General features: G+C 42.0%; 1 protein-coding gene across 1 annotated transcript in view; it reads right to left on the reverse strand.

The window, feature by feature from the left end:
• LOC104512619 (kalirin) overlaps positions 1–19,569 on the reverse strand; it is a gene marked incomplete at both ends in the record, with an annotated part of 113,838 nt that overhangs the window by 80,423 nt on the left and 13,846 nt on the right. Inside the window, 3 exons of the mRNA XM_010155670.1 lie at positions 1,304–1,499; positions 13,174–13,348; positions 19,260–19,429. Of these exons, the coding sequence (XP_010153972.1) occupies positions 1,304–1,499; positions 13,174–13,348; positions 19,260–19,429 (541 nt within the window). The remainder of the gene's footprint in view (positions 1–1,303; positions 1,500–13,173; positions 13,349–19,259; positions 19,430–19,569) is intronic.

Here is a 19,569-nt window from a genome sequence, read left to right on the forward strand (position 1 = left end):
ACACTTCACAAGTAAGATTCACTTCTCGACTTCATGCAGTGATTAAACTGAATTATGATATTCCTTTTCCAAATGCAAAATGCAAGGATACAAAAATCCTGATTCATAGAAAGTCTTAGAAATAGGATCCTACTACTGAGAAGCAGAGTAGAAGTACCAGACAGACTCTTGATCAACATGAATCAAGCCTGTCATTTAAGAACACATACAAGTAAGATTCACTTCTCGACTTCATGCAGTGATTAAACTGAATTATGATATTCCTTTTCCAAATGCAAAATGCAAGGATACAAAAATCCTGATTCATAGAAAGTCTTAGAAATAGGATCCTACTACTGAGAAGCAGAGTAGAAGTACCAGACAGACTCTTGATCAACATGAATCAAGCCTGTCATTTAAGAACACATGCCAAAGGTTTTTAGGTTTTTTTGGTTGTTTGTTTTGTGGGTTTTGGGTTTTTGTTTTTGGTTTTTTTTTTTTTTTTTCAATCCAGGTTGCTGCCTTTAACTTTCAATACACACTGAAAAGGAAAATTCCAGTATGGTTTATCATATTCCCTTTTTGTACAATATAATTCCAATTACAGCTGGCTGGATGCAAGCGTTCCATTTCATGGCCGGTTTCATGGCTCTCATATTTGGACTCGTTCCCAGAGGGCTCTTGGATAACTACCTTCTTTCTCCCCTCAGCCCTCTCTCTCATGTATGTCTACACCCAGAAACGTGGCATCGGGAAAAGGCGCTCAAGTTGGCGGAGAACAAGGCCAGCACATCTGGACAGTTTGCCTCTCTACAAAGTTGAGTTGCAGAAAGGTCAACAAGCTTAGGAGTCCAGAGTGACTAGACTTCATCCAGACCTCAGGTCTGACTGGCCAGCCAAAGTATCCCTAACTCCTGATTCCCTGCACTGCTTGTTTCTGAGCTGGTGCAAGCTGCAGTGTAACTACACCTTACCAGTGTAACTTGTCCTGCTTTCTCCATCCACTTTGGAATTATCACAAACTCCATCCTGCTGTTGTGAAATTTTCTGACTGAAACTTGAAAGTCAGCTTCAGTTCCTCAGCAGGTTTCAGTCTCAAAGAAACAGCAATTTTTGACATATAATCCTGAGTCAAAGAATTACCCAAACTTGTGGAACAGTTCTGGGAGTGGAGAGACAGGTATTGCCCACACTTACTTAGGTTAAAAGCAGAGCTATTTGGTATGTGTTGGGATATTTTTGCTTGATATGCATTTTTGAGGATTTGGGGTTGGGTTTTTTTTTTTCCCCTCAAGTAAAATAGAGATCAGGTTGTTCTGCTCACCTGAAGCCTGGACCTCCATGATGTACTGGTGTAAATCTTGCCCTTGCTGGATGACTTCAAAAGTCATGTTGTTCATTGCCAACTTCCGCTCGGTGTGACGCTGCAAACGCTGCTCAGCCAGAGTCAGGTCTTCGGTGTTGAAATCATTCATCTGCCTCAGCAGATCTTCATTCCAGGCATCTAACTCCGCTGTAACCTTGATGGGCAGAAGACAGGCACTGTATTCACTCAAGTTCAATGAAAAAAATCTTACTCTCAAGCCATGTTTGGCTTACGAAAGCACTTTATATTTTACTCTGATTCAGAAACCCTCCAACCACTGCCTCAGTACACTCTGGATCCTGCCCACTTAACATTTTGCTGAGGTGAGGATCCATGAAGAGATTACCGGTCCAACAAGAAATCTGACACCTTCTTTTTCCCTTACACATTCCAAAGGGCACTGTAAGAGAAGACCCACTATATTCACATGGGTGGTAGAAATAACGTTTCTGACTAAATTCAAATTTAAAGAATGTAAATGAAGAATTATGGAATTGCAAGACAACTTGTAACACCTGTGACCATATAATCCCAAAACGGCCTGATGTTTCTAACAACATTCTGCAACACACACGCATACAACCCCGCAGTGTTGATTGTACAATGAGTCCTATGCTGTGCTTTCAGGAACTTACAGTGCTTTATAAGGGCCTTTCTGTTTTCTTCAGTGGACTTGAGAACAGGCCCTGTGTAACTTTTTTTCTCCTGTGGATCTGAAAGTTTTTACACTGGTGAATGAATATATACAATCCACTTATACAGAAGGGGAAAGTACAGCACAGAAACATCATACTCAAGGGCCAGGTCAATCACCAGTAGAATCATGAATGGTACCTGATTCTAACCAAAGACTGGTTATTACTGGCAAATAACTCATGGGAACATGCAACATCATCTGTTGCCTTCTTTGCTTCTTGATTATAACATGCAGCCTGACTATTTTAGCCATCCATTTACTGTATGTTGTGTATTTTAGCCCACAGGTAGCCAACCCATATTAAAGCCCTTCTCTGGTTCTGTCTGTTCAGTTAAAGCAAAACCTAGCCTCCTCCCAAACAGTGCACACTCACCTCAACTTAGATTCTGCTGCTACAGACAAAAAAGAGGGAATGTGCTAGTGACAATGAGTAAGGGAGTGGGACACAAGGGGAATGGGAATTAAATCACACATATAGGCTAGTACTACGCAGAATTTTCGTAAGTATTTAAATTGTTTTAAATAAACACCTTCATTCTGATTCTTAGGGCAATTCCTCATAGCTGGATTCAGGAGAGCTCCAACTAGGTATCTGAAATCCCACTTGTGACAGGACTAGGGGTAATGGCCATAAACTGGAAAACAGAAGGTTCAACCTGAACCTGAGGAAACACTTCTTCACTGTGAGGGTGACAGAGCCCTGGAACAAGCTGCCCAGGGAGGTGGTGGAGTCTCCTACCCTGAAGACTTTCAAAAGCTGCCTGGACTTGTTCCTGTGTGATCTACTCTAGGTGATCCTGCTCTGGCAGGGGGGTTGGCCTAGGTGATCCCTAGAGGTCCCTTCCAACCCCTACCACTCTGTGAATCTGTGTTTTATGACGTAGTGAAAGGTTCTCTGTTTCTCACTAAAGGTGCTCTTCAGTGCCTGTGTGCAGTAAGATGTTTAACTTCCTAAGTGGCCAAGATTCAGAATTTTCTATCCAGTTTTCCATTCCAGAAAGCATACATTACATCCAACGCAGGCACAGGTAGGCAACCCAAACGGACCATCTCTCAGCTCTTCTCACATTTGAGAGAAGCAGAAAAGCAGATTTACTCAACCAAGAACCTGGGACCTCAGCTGCAGGGTGAAAGGCAGAGCGTGGACATCCTGAGGGGCTTCTATTTCATTTCAGCTTGTTCCATCACCCATTCCACTCAATTACCTTTAAATAACAGCTCTCTCTACAGTCTCTTTGGCTCCATTCCTGTTTCCAGCAGCCTCTGAATCATTCACACATCATGGCTAGACTTCCTGGATGGTGGAGGCTTATTGGCAGATTGAACAGTTATGGGGAAATGGTCAAAGGAGATTATAGAGAAGGGTTTTACTAGATACATTTACATTTAGAGACAGATCCCCAGCTAACGGCAATCAGAACTGAGGTGGTCTTGACCTTGTTTCAAACTACAAACAACAGAATGAATTTGGAGTAAGCACAGGTTCCTACAGTCACAACAATAACACTTAAAGTTCAATGCCAAATCTTCTCTGCTATTTCTAATGGAAAGGCATGGGATATAAGTGAATCAGAAGAGTTTTAATTTTTATGAACTATTACAAATACTGTCTGCTTGAATTCACTGCACTGATTATCAGGCTGCTAAAACATAATTATTTGAAATTTTACAAGGATTCACAAAGTACTTCCCAATTTCCTGTGAGTATTTCCATGCATACACACTCAGAAAGATGTCTAACAGCATTTATAACTGCCAGGAAGAGAAAAAGATTAAAACAATCAAGGAATGTGTTGCATTAGTTTGCTTTAACTACCATGATATTACAATTGGGGATTCTGATCAAAACGAAGTCCTTCCAACCCATTTCTGTCTATGGACATGATCCCCAGGACAGGAAAATGTAGATCTTTCAGAGGGTTGAATTGTCAGTGGAGTGTATGATGGACATACGAAGGAAACAAAAGTTTCCACAAGTATGCCAAGATCCAGCCCTTCTACAAAACTGCCTCTCTGCTGTGGTGCTGTTTCTCTTAGCAACTTTTCCACCAATTGTTGTAAATCTACAACAATTACCACTCAAGCAGAGGGAAATGGCTGTTCCTGACTGTACTGCTTTTTCCTCTTAGGCATGAGTATCCAAGACGGGTCACTAGCAGAGAGGCACCATCATTCAAGAGAGGCAACCAGTGCTCCTTGTGCTCATGTTGGCAGCCAGCCTTCACCAGACTCCCCACGCAGGAGCAGCTGCACCTAAACATTTACCTGTCCTGTCAGCCATTGCAAGGCACTGAAGGGTTTATGCTCCGTTATCCATCCGTGGTTCCAGTTAAAGAGGAAAGGACAGTACAGGCAGCCAGGACATGACTGATAAATTCCTCGGGATGCAAGGCCAGTCTAGGGGGTTTCATCTCACATTGCCAGGGCCAGGGGCTAAGACTGCACCTGAGAGGCTCTGGACAGTTGGACAGGTCTAACAGGGCCTTGTTAGCTCTGCCAGGACCAGGAGCACAGCCACCAATGGAGGGGAGAAGGAAGGGAGAGGGAAGTTGCCTTCTGATGAAGGAGTGACAAACACCCTATAGGCTGGGTTAGGGGAAGAGAAGAAGGCGTCAGGCACAGCAAGAGGTGAAATATCACCAAATTTTTCAGACAAAGTGTGTACAGGAAGGTTGGGTACGTGTCTCTGAGTAACTGAGACAAACAGATGGCTAGAAGGGAATCTGAAGTACACGAAGGCAAAGAAGAAATAGCAGAGCTGTGATAACAACCCAGGTTTCCTGAATCCCAATCTGGTGCCCTATCCCAGAGACCATGCTGCTTTGCATATCTCATTAAGACATTTCCTTTTCTGTTTGTACAGCCAGTGCCTCAAAATCCCAGCATTTTTTGTACTTCAAACAAGACCATTTGGAAATGGTCCCAGAATTTGAATTTTAGTCCCAAACTGGTCTGACTTGGGTACAGGGAAAATTATTTCTATTTCTTCATGAAGAAGCCATAATTACACAGCTTTGTTACCTACAGATCTATATTTTTCAAGTCTAAAAAAGGACTTTGGCAGCTTTCACAGGTTAGTCAGGCATTCACATCTATGGTGAAACTTGGAGTGCATCAGACAGAGGTGTCCTAAGCTGTGGTAAGAGCCAGTTGTGCTGGGCCTGTGTCAGGAATTGTCCTGAGAAAAGAACTGACAGCACTTCTTATGCTTATTCATTTTACTTCCCAGGGTTTGCGATTCTAAACAGACCTTAGCATCCCTCACATGCCCTACGAGAAGAACAGCTCTGCGCTGTTCTGCTGTGGCACAAGAGAGAAATCGTACCAAAGCCGAAGAGTGACAAGAGCAACAACAGTGCAGGCACAGATTGTCAGCCACGCTCCGGATGACTCCTTGGAAGGAGCCATGCTCCGTCCTTGCAGGTCATATAAAGCTGGTGGCCAAGAAACAGCTTCCTATTACTAAAGGAAGGTCAAGTGATCTCAGACTACTAATGAGAAAGACAGAACAAAGCGATTGACTGACAAACCTGGAAAGCCCATTTCTTCATTCTTCACCTGAAATAGGTGCTCCTGCTGCCATGATAACGGCAGAGGAACTAATGCTGGTAGTGAACCCAACCTAGTGTTAAAAGAGAAACCCGAGATGTCCTGATCAGAGCAACAGAAGCAGCCCAAGAGTTAACTTCAGCACATGAGCAAATACTGAGTTTGTGCTGGGCTCCCAGCTACTATCACAAGGTTATAATAGATACACAGAGTATGTCAAGCCAGGTCTGTTTTTCATGCAGACACAGCGACCACAGTCTAGACCACATACTCTTTAGGCAGGAATCCTCCTAAAGCAGCAACTTAATACACCCAAATTCCCACTGCTGCAATACTGCTGCATTTGCTGCTTCCTGGACTTACCATGTTGCAACACCAGCAGATAACATGACCAAAGGAAGAGAGACATGTTCATCTGCAATTCTGGAGAAAGAGGAGAGGTATAGAGAAGAGGTATGCAGGTGAAGAGTAATAGCAGTAATAAGTAATAATAACAGGAACAGTCCAGCCATCTCAAGCCTACATTGCAGCCTGCTTGTGAACTAGGATAAAGAGCCTACCCGAGCTGCAGCAGCTGCTGTGCAGGCAATTGTACATCTGCAACTATTTCATATCTAAATCCTAAGTATCTTTTTTTTTTTTTCCTGCTGCTGAGATTTTCTACAAAATGGTGCTGCTGAGCCTTGAATGTTGCTTGCTTGGCCTTGATTCAGTGTTTGACACCTAAAGTCATCTTGTTTAATGCCAACCAGAAAATTCTGTTTGCAAATTGAAGGAGGTGGAGAGGGGAAATGAGGAATCAAGCATAAGAAAATAAATGTTATATGGCAAATGAATCACATAAGAGCTGGTATTTTGAAGTATGAGCCGAGGAAGGGCATGTGAGGAACAGGGAAAGAAAGTTCTATCCTTGGAGCAGAAGATATCAACACAAAGATAGTGGGCTAGAGAGAGGGATCTGAAGAAGAGTAAAAACGCCTGGGAAGAATGAGCAAATGGTAGGAGGCAGGTGGCAAGAGAAATGATGGTGCAAGTAGGAGGAGGAGCAAAGGTGAAAAGAGTGGGTAGAGCATGAGGATGAGGCAGGACAGGAATAACAGTCACACAGGCACAGAGCAGATCTGTACAAAGCTCAGAATCAAGAAAAGGGAAAAGCTACCTCATTTCAAGAGAAAAAAAGACTAGCAACCATTCAGCTGGGATGAACAGAGAGTGAGGATGGATGAGATGACAGGTCAGATACGATATGGTAGTTCTGACTCCTGGATGCTGAGGGTGTGTCTGCAAGTTCAGAAAGAAAGGGGTTTATAATGGAGTAGGGACACCAGATCTCTAAGGCACATGCTCAAGGTTGGGCACCAGGGACGCCAGGGGCAAGAGCCCTTGGCTCTGCCTTGGCATTCAGAGCAGGCTGGAAGAGCAGAGGACTGGATGTGACAGGCTAAGTGGATCTACGAGCAGACTGATACTAAGTGTATATGGTATAGGAGATGTAGGTAGGAAAGGGTGAATGAAACTGTCACTTCTACAGATCACGTAAGCAGAAAGTTTGCTGTTCTTCCTTCCCAGGACTCGGTTTGGGCTGACACTGTGCAATATGACAATACTGTCACCCACTTTTGATGGCAGAGATGCCACACTGGCTTAGTGGAGACCTGGGCCACTGAAGTGTGAAAAGGCTGTCACAGTGATGATTCTGCTCCGGTGCTTTTGCCTCCTGAATCCCAAAAATATCAAGAGAAACATTTGAATTCAGCTCCAAAAGACAGGGTGTCCAGGACAGCTTAGTGCCTGCCTTTCCTTAAAATGAACTGATGTGAAGTTTGAAAAGAAGGTACGTATAGAAAAGAAACAAAAGCTCGCTAAGCTTCAGACATTATAGGATTCCAGCTTATGGGTAGAAGAGGCTGATATTTTTCTTACCATTCTGTTTCTTTCAAACGTATCTCAATATCTCTGTAACTCATATTTCTAATAAAACAGCTTACATCTGAGTGTCAGCTATAAGTCAGCGAGGGCTATAAAATATCTTGTACCTTCAAGCAGGCAGCTAATTCACTTGAAAGATTCTGATAACATTACAAACCTGGAATGGGAAACTCAAGAGAGTTGTAAATAACAGTGAAGCAAACTACTGTCTGAAGGTTGGCTCCTGTTCCTTTCTAAGCTCATGCTCAGGGATGGATGCGAACAGCCAGAAGAGCCAGCAAGTGAAATCAAGGCTGAAAAATTTAATTAGCAAGTTAAATGGATCCAAAGACACTGAATGGTGGAAAATTAGATATCCAGCAGGTGAAGATTTCAGTGATCACGGTGCTTTCAAAAAGATAACAAACAGCATACAAGATCAAATTTATGTTGTACAGAGGTAACCCCCGTAATAGCTTCCAGGACTGTATCTTGGCCTAGGAACCAAGCTGCTCTAAGACTAGAGCGCGTAGGCTCTGTCTAGCACTGCACAGATCCACAGGTATTGCAGGAGAAGGAGCTGGGCAATTCTGGGAAAGGGAGAGGGAAGTTTTTTTGGAGGTAACCAACAGCTGTTGCCAGATAGGTATCGACTAGATCATTCCTCAGTCACAGAGTTTCATAGAGGTCTATAGGACAATTTGATTTCCTCTCTATGAAAGATATAAAGGAAAATTATGCAGAAAGACTCTGGATGACAGTAATTTTGTTTGGTGTTGTAGCTCTTGAGTTTTACCATTAATTCCTTATGCTGTATATTACAATTCATTCAAATGATGGTTAATAAGCTTTAAATTACTATTTCTGAAACAAGGGACAAAGAATACTTGACAGGTTTTACTGAGGATATAACTCTGGGGTAAGACTGTGGTTCACATGGATTATGTGCTCCGTGTGGTGCCAGCACTGCCTCTAATGTCTGCCAGCTATCGTCCCCTGAGTCTTACACCCTATTTCCTTGTAGTGGATCAGCTACCACATTCACACTGCATGAAATCTCCCGAGTTACTTGGTTGGCTGCACGAACTCAGTTGAAGTCTGTAGCATATAGAAAGACCAACCCTATAATCCTAATGATCCCATTTTGTCTTGAAACGTGCAATGACTTGGTGAAGGAATAAAACATATCAGGCATCAAAGTTAGACACGTTTCTTAAATAAAGGATGGGTTGTCATTTGATGGTTTTAAAAGCTAAAGCAGAATAACCTCCCAGAGGGATAGCTAGGCTCTCTCACATTTCTGTGATTTCTGTTTCCAGGTGTTGTCATAGTTTGGATTTCATAATTTACCCCAGAACCCAGAGTGTAAATATCAGTCAATATAATGAGATGAAGGCAAGAAAGAGCAGGCAGCACATGCCATGTGCCTGTGGGTTCGTATCCAAATTCATGTCTGCCAAACCTGCCTCGACTCAAGTACAACACAAAAGGTGCCTGTGTGGCTTAGAAGTCCTAAATGATTGCAGCTGGTCTGTCCTGCTAAGGAAAAAGGCAGGTGGCTTCTCTTTACGTAAAATACTTTTCCTGAAGACAAAATGCAACAATAGTTGGCAGATTTCACCGAAGTAAAAGAAAAGGTTCAGTGATGCCTAAATAGATGGAAGTGAGTGTTGCTCGCGCAGCAATCATTAATTCTGAAGTCTGGCTGGCCTCCAAACCTCTGTCAAGAAGAGAAGATTATAGAAAAGCTCAAAAACCAGGAGGGCTACAAAGCAGATGGGTACAGCACAAGTTTAGGAAGGAGAGCCAAAGGAAAGGGTTATGTGGACTATGGCATGGATTTCAGTGTCTGGAGAGAAGAGTAAAAGCAGGAACGTTTCTGAAGAATAAATGACAGTCAGACACTTTGTAAATACAACTACAATTACTTAATTGTCATTTGCAAGTTTGAAAAATTCCTAATGCTTTCAATTTGCCTTATTCATTAGAAAAGGGTGAGAGAAACAGTAATAGGGAAAATTAATGGAATAAATAATGTTTGGTACCAAAACTGGATGGAAAGAGGCAACAAAAGATGTAACTATTCTCTGAGCCCGAGCTCTAATGAGCAGCCTTTCCCTAAAGCTGTTGGAAGCGGATGGGCTCCCACAGCTGCATCCTGCTGGCTTGCACGAGAGAGATGCAAGGAACAGTCACCAGAGTTCCCAGGGAAGAATTGTCACCATGAGGGATTCCCTGGAGCACAAGAACCCAAAACCCAAGGGTTAGAACACAGATCTGAGAGGGGAAAATGGGAAACTCAGTGCTTGACAAGACAGAAGCAGCAAGGAGGACAAAGGTGTTCAAATTTGGGAGGTGGAGACAAGAAAATGAGACAGCTGCAGCAGAATCACCTGGCCTCTGACTTGCTATCAGACCAAGATCTGCTGGCCAGTGTTTGGAAATCCATTGGAGTTTTCATTTGGAAACCCATGTCAATCAAGCACTTTGTTTTGGAAACACAGGGGACCTCAGAACCCGTGTAGCAAAACGCTCTGCACAGAGCAGCATCAGGGTTCCCATGGAAACCTGCTGAAACTCTCCTTTGACAGGAAAAGATATTTTGCAATTTAAAAATAGGGTCAACTTCAACTTTGCAACACAGAGAGCCTGGGGCAACCTGGTTCCCTTTGAGCAAACCTGGCCCTGCAGCATAACCACTGCCCACTGCCAGACAGCTTTTCTTGTTGCCTTCCTGCTCCAGGGAGATGGACAAGATGTTCTTAGACAAGCAGGCTGGAAGATCCCAGCTCAAAATCCAGCTTCCTCAGCTCTTGTTTTCAAACCAGGTTGCTGATAACTATGACTTCCAGCACACTGAAAAGAGCATCCACTTTCCAGTCTTCAGACAGCACTACTTTTAGAGACCACAGTCTGACTACAACAGCACGGTGCTTTGGGCCCACGTCTTGCCAGCGGTTTGTGCAAGGGGAAGAAGGAGATTAACAGGGCTGTGGCAGGTAGAGGGGTTTCTTTAGGGATGTGTTCAACATGGCCCTGCTCTTCGGACAGATGGAAGGGGGCTTATCTAGACTAGGAGAAACTCATTTTACAATCGTGCTGATACAAATTATTTCACTATTCCTAATCTATGCAGGATCTAGGCTATTAGGGAAAATTAAAACCTAAACACATTTCCAGTCATAGCTCAAGCTACTTGGCTTTAGTAGAAAAGATATTTAATTTCCTGGTTTAAATTTCATCATCTTTCCCCCCTACAAGCTTAGAATAGTCAATCATCAGAAATACTACATGCTTTTTAATTATGGTGATGAAAAAAATCTTTTTGCTTCTCAACAATGGCGTGAGATAATTTTGTTAATTTTGATAACAGTTTCCGACTGACTTGGAATCTTCATTATAGGGCTGAGGCAACTGACTGCAATTTACTTTCTAAGGATCATTATTGTGTCAATTTGAGCCAATTCAGCTGTTGTTTGAAATGCATAGCATACGTGTCATTTAATACTTTATTTTAAATTGTCTTTCTTTTTATTATCCATCAAACTGTTTTTCTTGTTTAAGCACTAAACATACTTACAAAATTTAAGATTCTGTCCTGAATATATTTTTAATTTTGTGTTCAGTTATAAATTGTCATAATGAATCTAGAATTAAAAAATATTTTTCAGAAAGAGGCAGCTTTCTAAATAAAATAATCTGCCCATAGACTCCCTATGAAACATGTTCTCTTATTTCCTTGTAATATTAGTCTTGAAGAGGGAATTCAAATGTTCTTATGATAAAATATAGCAAATCTACAGTGACAACTAAGTGGTGATTTCCTTTAAAATCCTTTCTAGCTAATTTGATTTTAGAAGACTCTCAAGCACATTTCCAGTTTTAAATATCTTAATGTATCACCGCCACTCCAAATGTGTCTGTGAATAGACAGTAGGATTCAAACAGAAACAAAACAGACGGATCCACATAGTATTCCCATCTCTGGCACCACATATAGAGGGGTCTCCTGATGCCTTGGTTGCCCCATCAGTAAAGTAATCCATGATGGTAGTGGTCTTTGAAATCTTTGATTGAAAGACTATCTACAAAGAGAGAGAGTTTGAAAACAGCCATTTTTAATTCTTTTTAGCTCTTTACTTAATATCTAGGTTGAGACCTAGAATTTGCGGTGAAACAGACTGAGATCTTAATGACTGACTCACATGGGCTCACCATGTACTGCCTACAGATACATTTGGGTGTTCCAGAAGGACATACTGTTTTTAATTTCTTTTGCTTCATTTTCAAAAACACAGGTGGCATTTATAGGTATGTATAAATATATGCATCCACACACCATCTATATCTGTAAAGTCTCAATTATTCAACATTTGCCACACTGTTGTACCAAAATAGTAGGAGATACTACAGTTACTGCAGGCTCCTCAATTTTGAATGTAGCATTCTTAAGGCAACCACTGCTCCCACAGCAAAGTATGTGATCTGACACGAAATACACACATTTATACACACAAGCATACAAAGAATACTGTCTCTCAACATCAAAGAGACTGTAACTGGTAAGTAAAATGAAACTATTCTAGCTTACATAGATAACAAGCACTGTAGAACAGGTTTCAGTACAATACCTAACTATGCAGTCACAACAGAAAGCTAGAAATGAGTAAGGAGTATCTCTGGCATCCCATTGTAGATCAAGACAACTAAAACCCTGTTTCCAGACTTTTATTCCACTATAATTCATCATGCAATGTCTTAAAATAAACAAAGTACAACACAGCATCCTAAGGCTCCCATTAATCATCAGTACCCATGTTGAGATTACCTACAGATTTACAAACAATACCTTCAGGAATACATCACCATGCTCCACGAACTGAAGAAGCAATAGTGGGTTACAGCAGGAGGAACATAGCCCAGAAGGGACGTAAGTGTTGACACATGATTTTCAGGGATTTTGTGCACAAGTTAATTTACATGTTGTTCTTTTTGCATCACATCCTATCAGAATTACGACGAGTAATTAATGAGATCGGCTAGAGTCTCTTTAAAGTTTCTCTGTCCAACAATACCTAAATTATTAATGCTTTGATGAGTTTCCCATCCAGTGCCTTAACTTCAAAACAGCAGTACAAAACAGAACTGAAAGACCTTTTTCGCATGGGGACCTAAAAAGATAATTCAGCTATCCCCCCACTTTTTTTTTTCCCTTTTTAAATAAATCCACTGTGATGCTTAAAGCCCACCTTTTAGATATCCTGTCATTTCATGCATAACATTTTTCACTCAGTGGTTTAAAGGCAAGCATGTATCTCTTTGTATACATGTATGTTTGTATGCAGAGAGGCAAAACTCATTAACAAGTGATGCTGAACTTTCAAATCCCTGAGAGACCAGTGTCAATAAAGAGTTCTAACAGGGGCAGCTTCTCTACAAAGCAGGCAGGTTCTCAGCACAGTCAGTTAAGCAGACGTGAATTTATTTCAGTGCATTCTAGCAGTATATCCTAAAGCATATTTTTAGCTTCAACATGCCAAATTTAAAACCTGGTTGTAACTCTCTCCCTTCCTCACTGGACAGCTGAGCACAATCAAACAGCTCCATGTGTATCCTCCCAGAGTATGTTTACATACACTCCCTCTCCCACAGCTCTACCTTTCCCAGCTCTTACCTCGATGGTGTACTGTTCAAAGATCCGAAGCTGAAGGAAAATGTCTAGCTTAATCTTCCTCTCATGGAAGAGCTCTTCCATCTGTACCTGGGCCTCGTCGAGCTGCTGAAGGACAGATTCAATGTGGCTGATGGAGCTATTGTGTGGAGTCTTATTGTTGGAAACGGCGGAGTCCCTGTAGCAAGGCAGAGAGCATGGTTAAAGCTGAGCTTTAAGGCAGGCAAAAGAGCAAGAACTACACATCTGTGATTCTGCGTGCTGCTGAGAAGCGAACCCAAGCACAAAGGGCTGAGGGAAGGTGTATGCAATGCTTGTCTCTTCTGCTAGCTGAAATGCTCCAGCTCCCGAGCTTAGCACAAAGTTTGAACAAGGGGATCATCCTTTCTTGTGTTGTGACATTGTGACCTTACACACTTGCAGGGGGGCAGGGGCAGAAGGACACATCAATCTCCATAGGCTCTCTTGACCTGCTCCAGCCTACGCCGGCACTGCCTCAGAGGCACCGAGCTCAGAGATGCTCTTTAGCCACCTGGATCTTTACAAGTTAATTTTGTGCATTTTCTATATTACTTACAGACTAACTGAATCAGAATTACTAGCATTTTAGATTAAGGGGATAGGGATGCCTTGATTCCCTCTGGATTACACAGTACAGCAACAGACACAGAATATAGCACAAAAAACTCTACTGAAGGAAAAGACGTTTAGAATACTCTAAGACAGACTTTGAGTTGTCCAGGGTATGTGTAATGAGACATGCCTGTGAGAGGTCAGCTACTGCTCCATCTGCACCCTTCATACACCGGCAGCAGGAAGGAGCAAGACCTTTAACTAGTTGGCGGGCTATGGCCAGGAGAACTTTGCTGTACCTGAAATAAGTCTTAGCATAGGACAGTCCTGACAGTTTCTTTTCTATCCATGCTCTCACATATATTAACAGGCTCACCTACAGTCTGTTACATCTTCAGTAAATGGTTTGCAGTGGGTGTTTAATGGATAAAGAGCCTTCGCAGACATAAAGAGCTGAAATTTATCCTCAAATGTGCTGCAAAAGGTCCTTCAACTTTAACATAACCAGAAAGGAAACTGAAGCTGTAATTTAATCTTGGTTTTGGTATTTCAGCTAAAACAATATATAGATGCAATGGTTTTCTCTGTTCATTCTGCCCAAAGGCGTGTGATAGCAGCTGCATTATCTGGCACACTCCTATCAAATACACCGTTGGAAAGACCTATGCACTGGCAGGATAACAGGATGAAGGGGGTAAGCCAGCAGGTTTTACCACTAATATTTCCTATCAGTCTCCAGTTTCACCTTGGAGAAGGGAGGAGATAATTACAAATCCAACAGCACATACTGGGCTACTGGTGTCCCAACAAATTCCCACGTGAGCAGGGAACTGGCTGACAATATTGGAAGACAAGCAAAATGTCAGGTAATGCTGCCAGGTCACCGTGCTCTCCTACAGGGACCAAACGCAGCCAGGGGCCATTCTTCTGGCCATCTAATATGGGCTGCTGAGTAGAGGTGTCCGCAGAGTCTCCCCACTGTGGAAGGGTGCTAATGCATTCCAAATCAGAGTTTTATTTCCCTTTTCTGGGTTAAATTTTCCCACCATAAGCATCTAGCAAAGCATTTGTAGTTTTCTACACCACTGAAATGCTTGTGCTTTGCTTTTTGCAAATTATCATCACGTAGGGTCAGATCAAAACAACGTACAGCCAACTTAAATGTTAATTGAACACTGTCACTGAGCATAATTGAGGGGAAAAAAAAGTATAATCTTTTACACATGCCTTAAATTGATACTAAGCACTAACACGAGTCATTTTAAGTAAGTTTAAAACACACCTTTGAGGTTTTAAGGCAACAAAACAGACTTTATTCTGTTTTCATTATGTCTTGAAGGAAGAGAACAAGCATTTGCCTGAACATCTGAAGCCTAAGAATAAATAAAAATACAGAATACTATTAACTGCATAATAACTTGTTCTTTGGATGTGCTTCACCTCTTTTTCCTCAAACCCTTTATGTTCGATACACTGAGCTTCAGATACTCCAGCATTATCCTGAAGGAAGTACAACCAACTTCCCTTGCTTGTAAGGGACTATTACACCAATATTACTCTCTCCAAGTGATATGGTTTCTGCCCCACTCCGTCAGTCTTGTGTTTTCACCTTCTTGGTGGCAACTAGCTCGCTCTCTACCTCCACATGAGCTGTACAGAGGAAGGATGAATGAAGATAACAAGGTGAGATTTTGAAACTACACTTAATCTGAGGCCACATTCAATCAAGTTCTGTTTCCTTCAGTCAGCACTTGTCTTCTATAAAAGGACATGAACTATGTCTTCATTCAAATACAGGATTATTACTATTCATATATTATCTAAATGACTCAATAAGTTATTCAAGACTGGGGTTGAATAATCTCTCATGGGATCTAAAGACACACTTGGTTTTAGAAATTCTGTCTCATTAAGCACTTCACTCTTCAAATGAAGCCACGCTTGCATTTCAGTGACTGATGCAATACAGAAATTGAAGCGTGATAATCTGGTATTCTTCCACTGTCTTTTCAGATAAGGCCTTGACAATCCCTATGTAGTCTGGTTTGAGAAAGATCATCTTCCAGAGAAATAAGTTTCTGACACTGGATGTTTCCAACACAAGATTTCTTGCTCTGTCTGGTGATGAGGAATTCTGGGAAAGAATTCATAAGAAATCCTTTCTAGTCTCTGAAAGGTTACAGGTTAGAGTTATGAAATGCAGGGAAATTATTTGGAAAAAAAGGGACAACAAAATAAAACTTTGGTCAACATAAAACTGTGTTTAGTTCATTGCTGTTGAGTTTGTTCAGAATGACCGCTGTGCTCCTGAAACCACTTTCAGTGCTTTAACAGGGAGAAAGCTTAGTGAAACATACCCATTATCAAAAGTCCCTATGCTGAACTACTGTGAAGAAGGCAAGATAGAGAACTCTTCAACGTCTTTTGTTTGCCCCTAACATTCCTGTCCTTTCACACCTCACTGGAGCAAGTCATTGTTTTGCCTTTCACAGATGTGCAGAAATATTGCCCCCAGCAGCACTCCTGCAATGCAGTTCAAACGACTGGCTTCGTGTTGACTGCTGAAAACTAGGATCACCTCAGTAAAACACTGATAAGCAAGAGTGAAAAAAGTACCTCCAACGCTAACCGTGACATGTACGCTGTTGCTAGCCAGACCTGTTTTATCCCTGAAATGTATGGTCTGCTGATGCAGGGTCACTGAAGGCCCTGACGACCTCCTGTGAAGAGCAGTCCCAGGCACTGTACTGAACCAGCTCAGGCAGCTGAGCCTTTCCTAAGCTATCTGGAGGAGACACAGAGTGCCATTACACAAATGATCAACTCGAAACCAATATCTGTTCTCTCAGAGATAAGGACAAGAAACGGAACATTTTCAAGGCCCCATTAATTTTATTGGTTTTAACCTGTGCTATGACATGCTTGACAAGAGTTTCATTCTCCTCATTGTTGTAGTGTTTGCAATCTTCAGCTATTCTTCATGGCAGGTACACTGTGAAATACAATGCTGTGTTAGGGAAGGATTGCAGCCATTCGATTTTCAACTCCTTTCCTTTATCTGTGTGCTCTTCACTTTTGCCAGCAGCCACAAAAGCTGTTGGAGAGGGCACACACAGAGGTGGCTTCATATTTTTCTTACACAGTTCTGTTCCACTTTTTGAAAGAGTCCAGGATCACATTACAGGCTTTGCAGTTAGTCAGAGGGCTCAAAACCAACACTTGAGCCAGAGATCATCTTGACAGTTCAGCTCTGCAAATCTTTGCGTGTGTTCAGGGCTTCTGTCCTTCAGACAACTGTTCTCCCTCTGTTTGGTCTTAACTTTATCAGAAGCAGGAGATCACTTTGCACAGATATGTTCACTCTGTTCCACCTTGCTCACTACACAGAATACAAGCCAGACCCCAAACCCTACATTGCTTTGTTAAATACAGCCACCAGAAAACCTGTCTCGTCATTTCACCAATAAACAGGCATGACACCACTTCAAAAAGAGGTCTCAAACCTGAGGCCACTCTTACTTTTCAAAGACTGAAACTAAGAACTGACTAAGTTTAGGTTAAAAAAAAGTTGCAGTTCCACAGGTCCTGACCCAGTTCAACTCTTCCTCTGCCACAACCTTCCAGGCCTTACAACAAGCCTTTCCCCAATAACTGCTATTCATACTGATGCTCCACTCATTTCTCAGCTCCAAATACTGTCCTGGTCACTCTCCAGCTCCACATGCTGCTTTCCTACTGACTCAGGGGCAGGAAAAAGCCTTTAGGCCAATCCCACAGGCCACACCAAGACTTCAATACACTTTCTGCAACACCCCATATTCCAGCTGATGGGCTTATACAGAATCCCTTTCAGGCTCCTCTTTGTGAGTTTTCAAACTGAAATGGTATTATGCCGATAGGTGGGATGAACAACAAAACACCCTTAGTCCAGAATTACACTGCCTTTTTTGTGATCTCATAGAAATTCCCTGAACTTTGTAAAGGTTTTCTTTGCATAAAGGGAAATTACCACGCAGACCTTTGACTGACCTGTTATTGCCGGACATACATACATTCTTATCTAAACTCCCCTCCTTCTGGCAGCTCACTTATAAACACAGCATGTTTCTTTCCTACTTATCTCATCAGCAAAGATGAATAGATGGATGGAGCTTAGCTATGTCTACTCCTCATCCTTGCTTTCCCACTCTGATCTCAGCAAGCAATACCACAGTTCAGGTCCCTCGCTCTCTGCCTGTGATGCAGGCAAGCCACAGACAGCAGGACGAAGAATTTACCCAGGCTCTCCTGTGTGGCTGCCTAGGGCTGAACGGCAATCAAAACCCAGAGAAGCCCTTTCAAATCTCTTTTTTTTTTTTCTCCCTGACCCAGTGGAGAAGACTCTGCATCCAGGATGATAGGAAGAAGTATAGAGAAAAGCTCAGCAGACGGCTGTAGTAGAAGTCTCAGGGAGTCCAGGGGGCTCTTACAGGTAGAGCTCCATCAAGGGACCTTTATTATCTCCTCTGCTCTAGAGCACCTCAGGCTTTTCCTGTTGTGGCTCATAGTTTTCTGCACCTCTCATGCAAGAGTTGAAGGCATCAGGTTAGGAAATCTCAGGGTGAGATGGGTGACATAACTCTCTGGGATAGTCTCTGATGAAACGCATAAGAACTGGCAGATTTTCATATTATATATGTATACAGAACATACACGCTATGGACATGTAGATCAGAAAAATCTGTAACAATACAAAGATCTAAAAGAGAAGCAATGTATTGGAATTGGTTTTGAGCTCAGTAACATAACTAAAAGGCAGGAAAACTCCACCATTGTCAACAATGTTAAAGCCACAGAAAACCACTGTAAATAAGAACAAATGAGAGATATCTCACAAGTACAAGTTTTGCGTAAGCTTACTCTGCAAACATTCGTTCTGCTACACTTACAGACTGAGAAAGCAAAAAACCTCAACTTCTTAGAGCCAGTCTCTTCATGTATTTTAAATCAGGCAAAATGAGCTGGTTTAATGCATAATGCAAGTAGAACTGGCAGTATAAGACCCCCTTTGACAGTATGAATAAACCCTGTATGGACAGAGATAAATAGAAGGGTGCTGTATGCAAAATGAAAGAGTGGAGATTGTTAGACACGTGTATATTTTATTAAGAGGAATACACTTCCACATCAGAAGTAACCATATAAATCACGAGGCCCTGGCTCACAACCATTTAACAATCTTCTATAAATACCAACGAAAAATATTCACCTGACACATTTGTTTCAATTCACTGTGCCTGTAAATAATCTCTCTGTCAAACAGGGACCCATGCTGATCCACACACTACTCTAATCAGTCCACACAAATCACTCCTTGCAATTTCAATAAAAGACTCAAAGAATTTGAGGAATCATTAGTAAGCAAAGAATTAATAAACTCTCCCAATTAATCCTAACTTCTAGCTCCCTATGTACGCACACCTAAACCTCAGCATAGTTTAGCTTTCTCAACACCTGTCCTCCAGGTGGACACTTACCTGAGCTGTTGGATTAGATCTTCCCCTTCTTTAATAACATTGAGGGTGGCATCCAAGGTGGCTGTTTGTTGCTGCTGAAACTGCTTGATAAGCTCCTGAACAGCATCCACAGAGTCAGCACAGACATCCTCTAAGAGCTCCTTTTGCAGATCTTCCATCCATGTCCACAGCTGGGAAAGAGGGGAGGGAAATATAAATCAGAGAGGGATTGAGACTTAACCCTTTTGCTCTCTAATTCCAGATCAGTAAGCATTAACTAGGGATGCATGTTTCACATGGAAACTGAACTCAAGTTTCTAAAAATGAAAAG

Source organism: Eurypyga helias, unplaced genomic scaffold, assembly GCF_000690775.1.
Source record: "Eurypyga helias isolate BGI_N326 unplaced genomic scaffold, ASM69077v1 scaffold10367, whole genome shotgun sequence".
NCBI classification, from domain to species: domain Eukaryota; kingdom Metazoa; phylum Chordata; class Aves; order Eurypygiformes; family Eurypygidae; genus Eurypyga; species Eurypyga helias.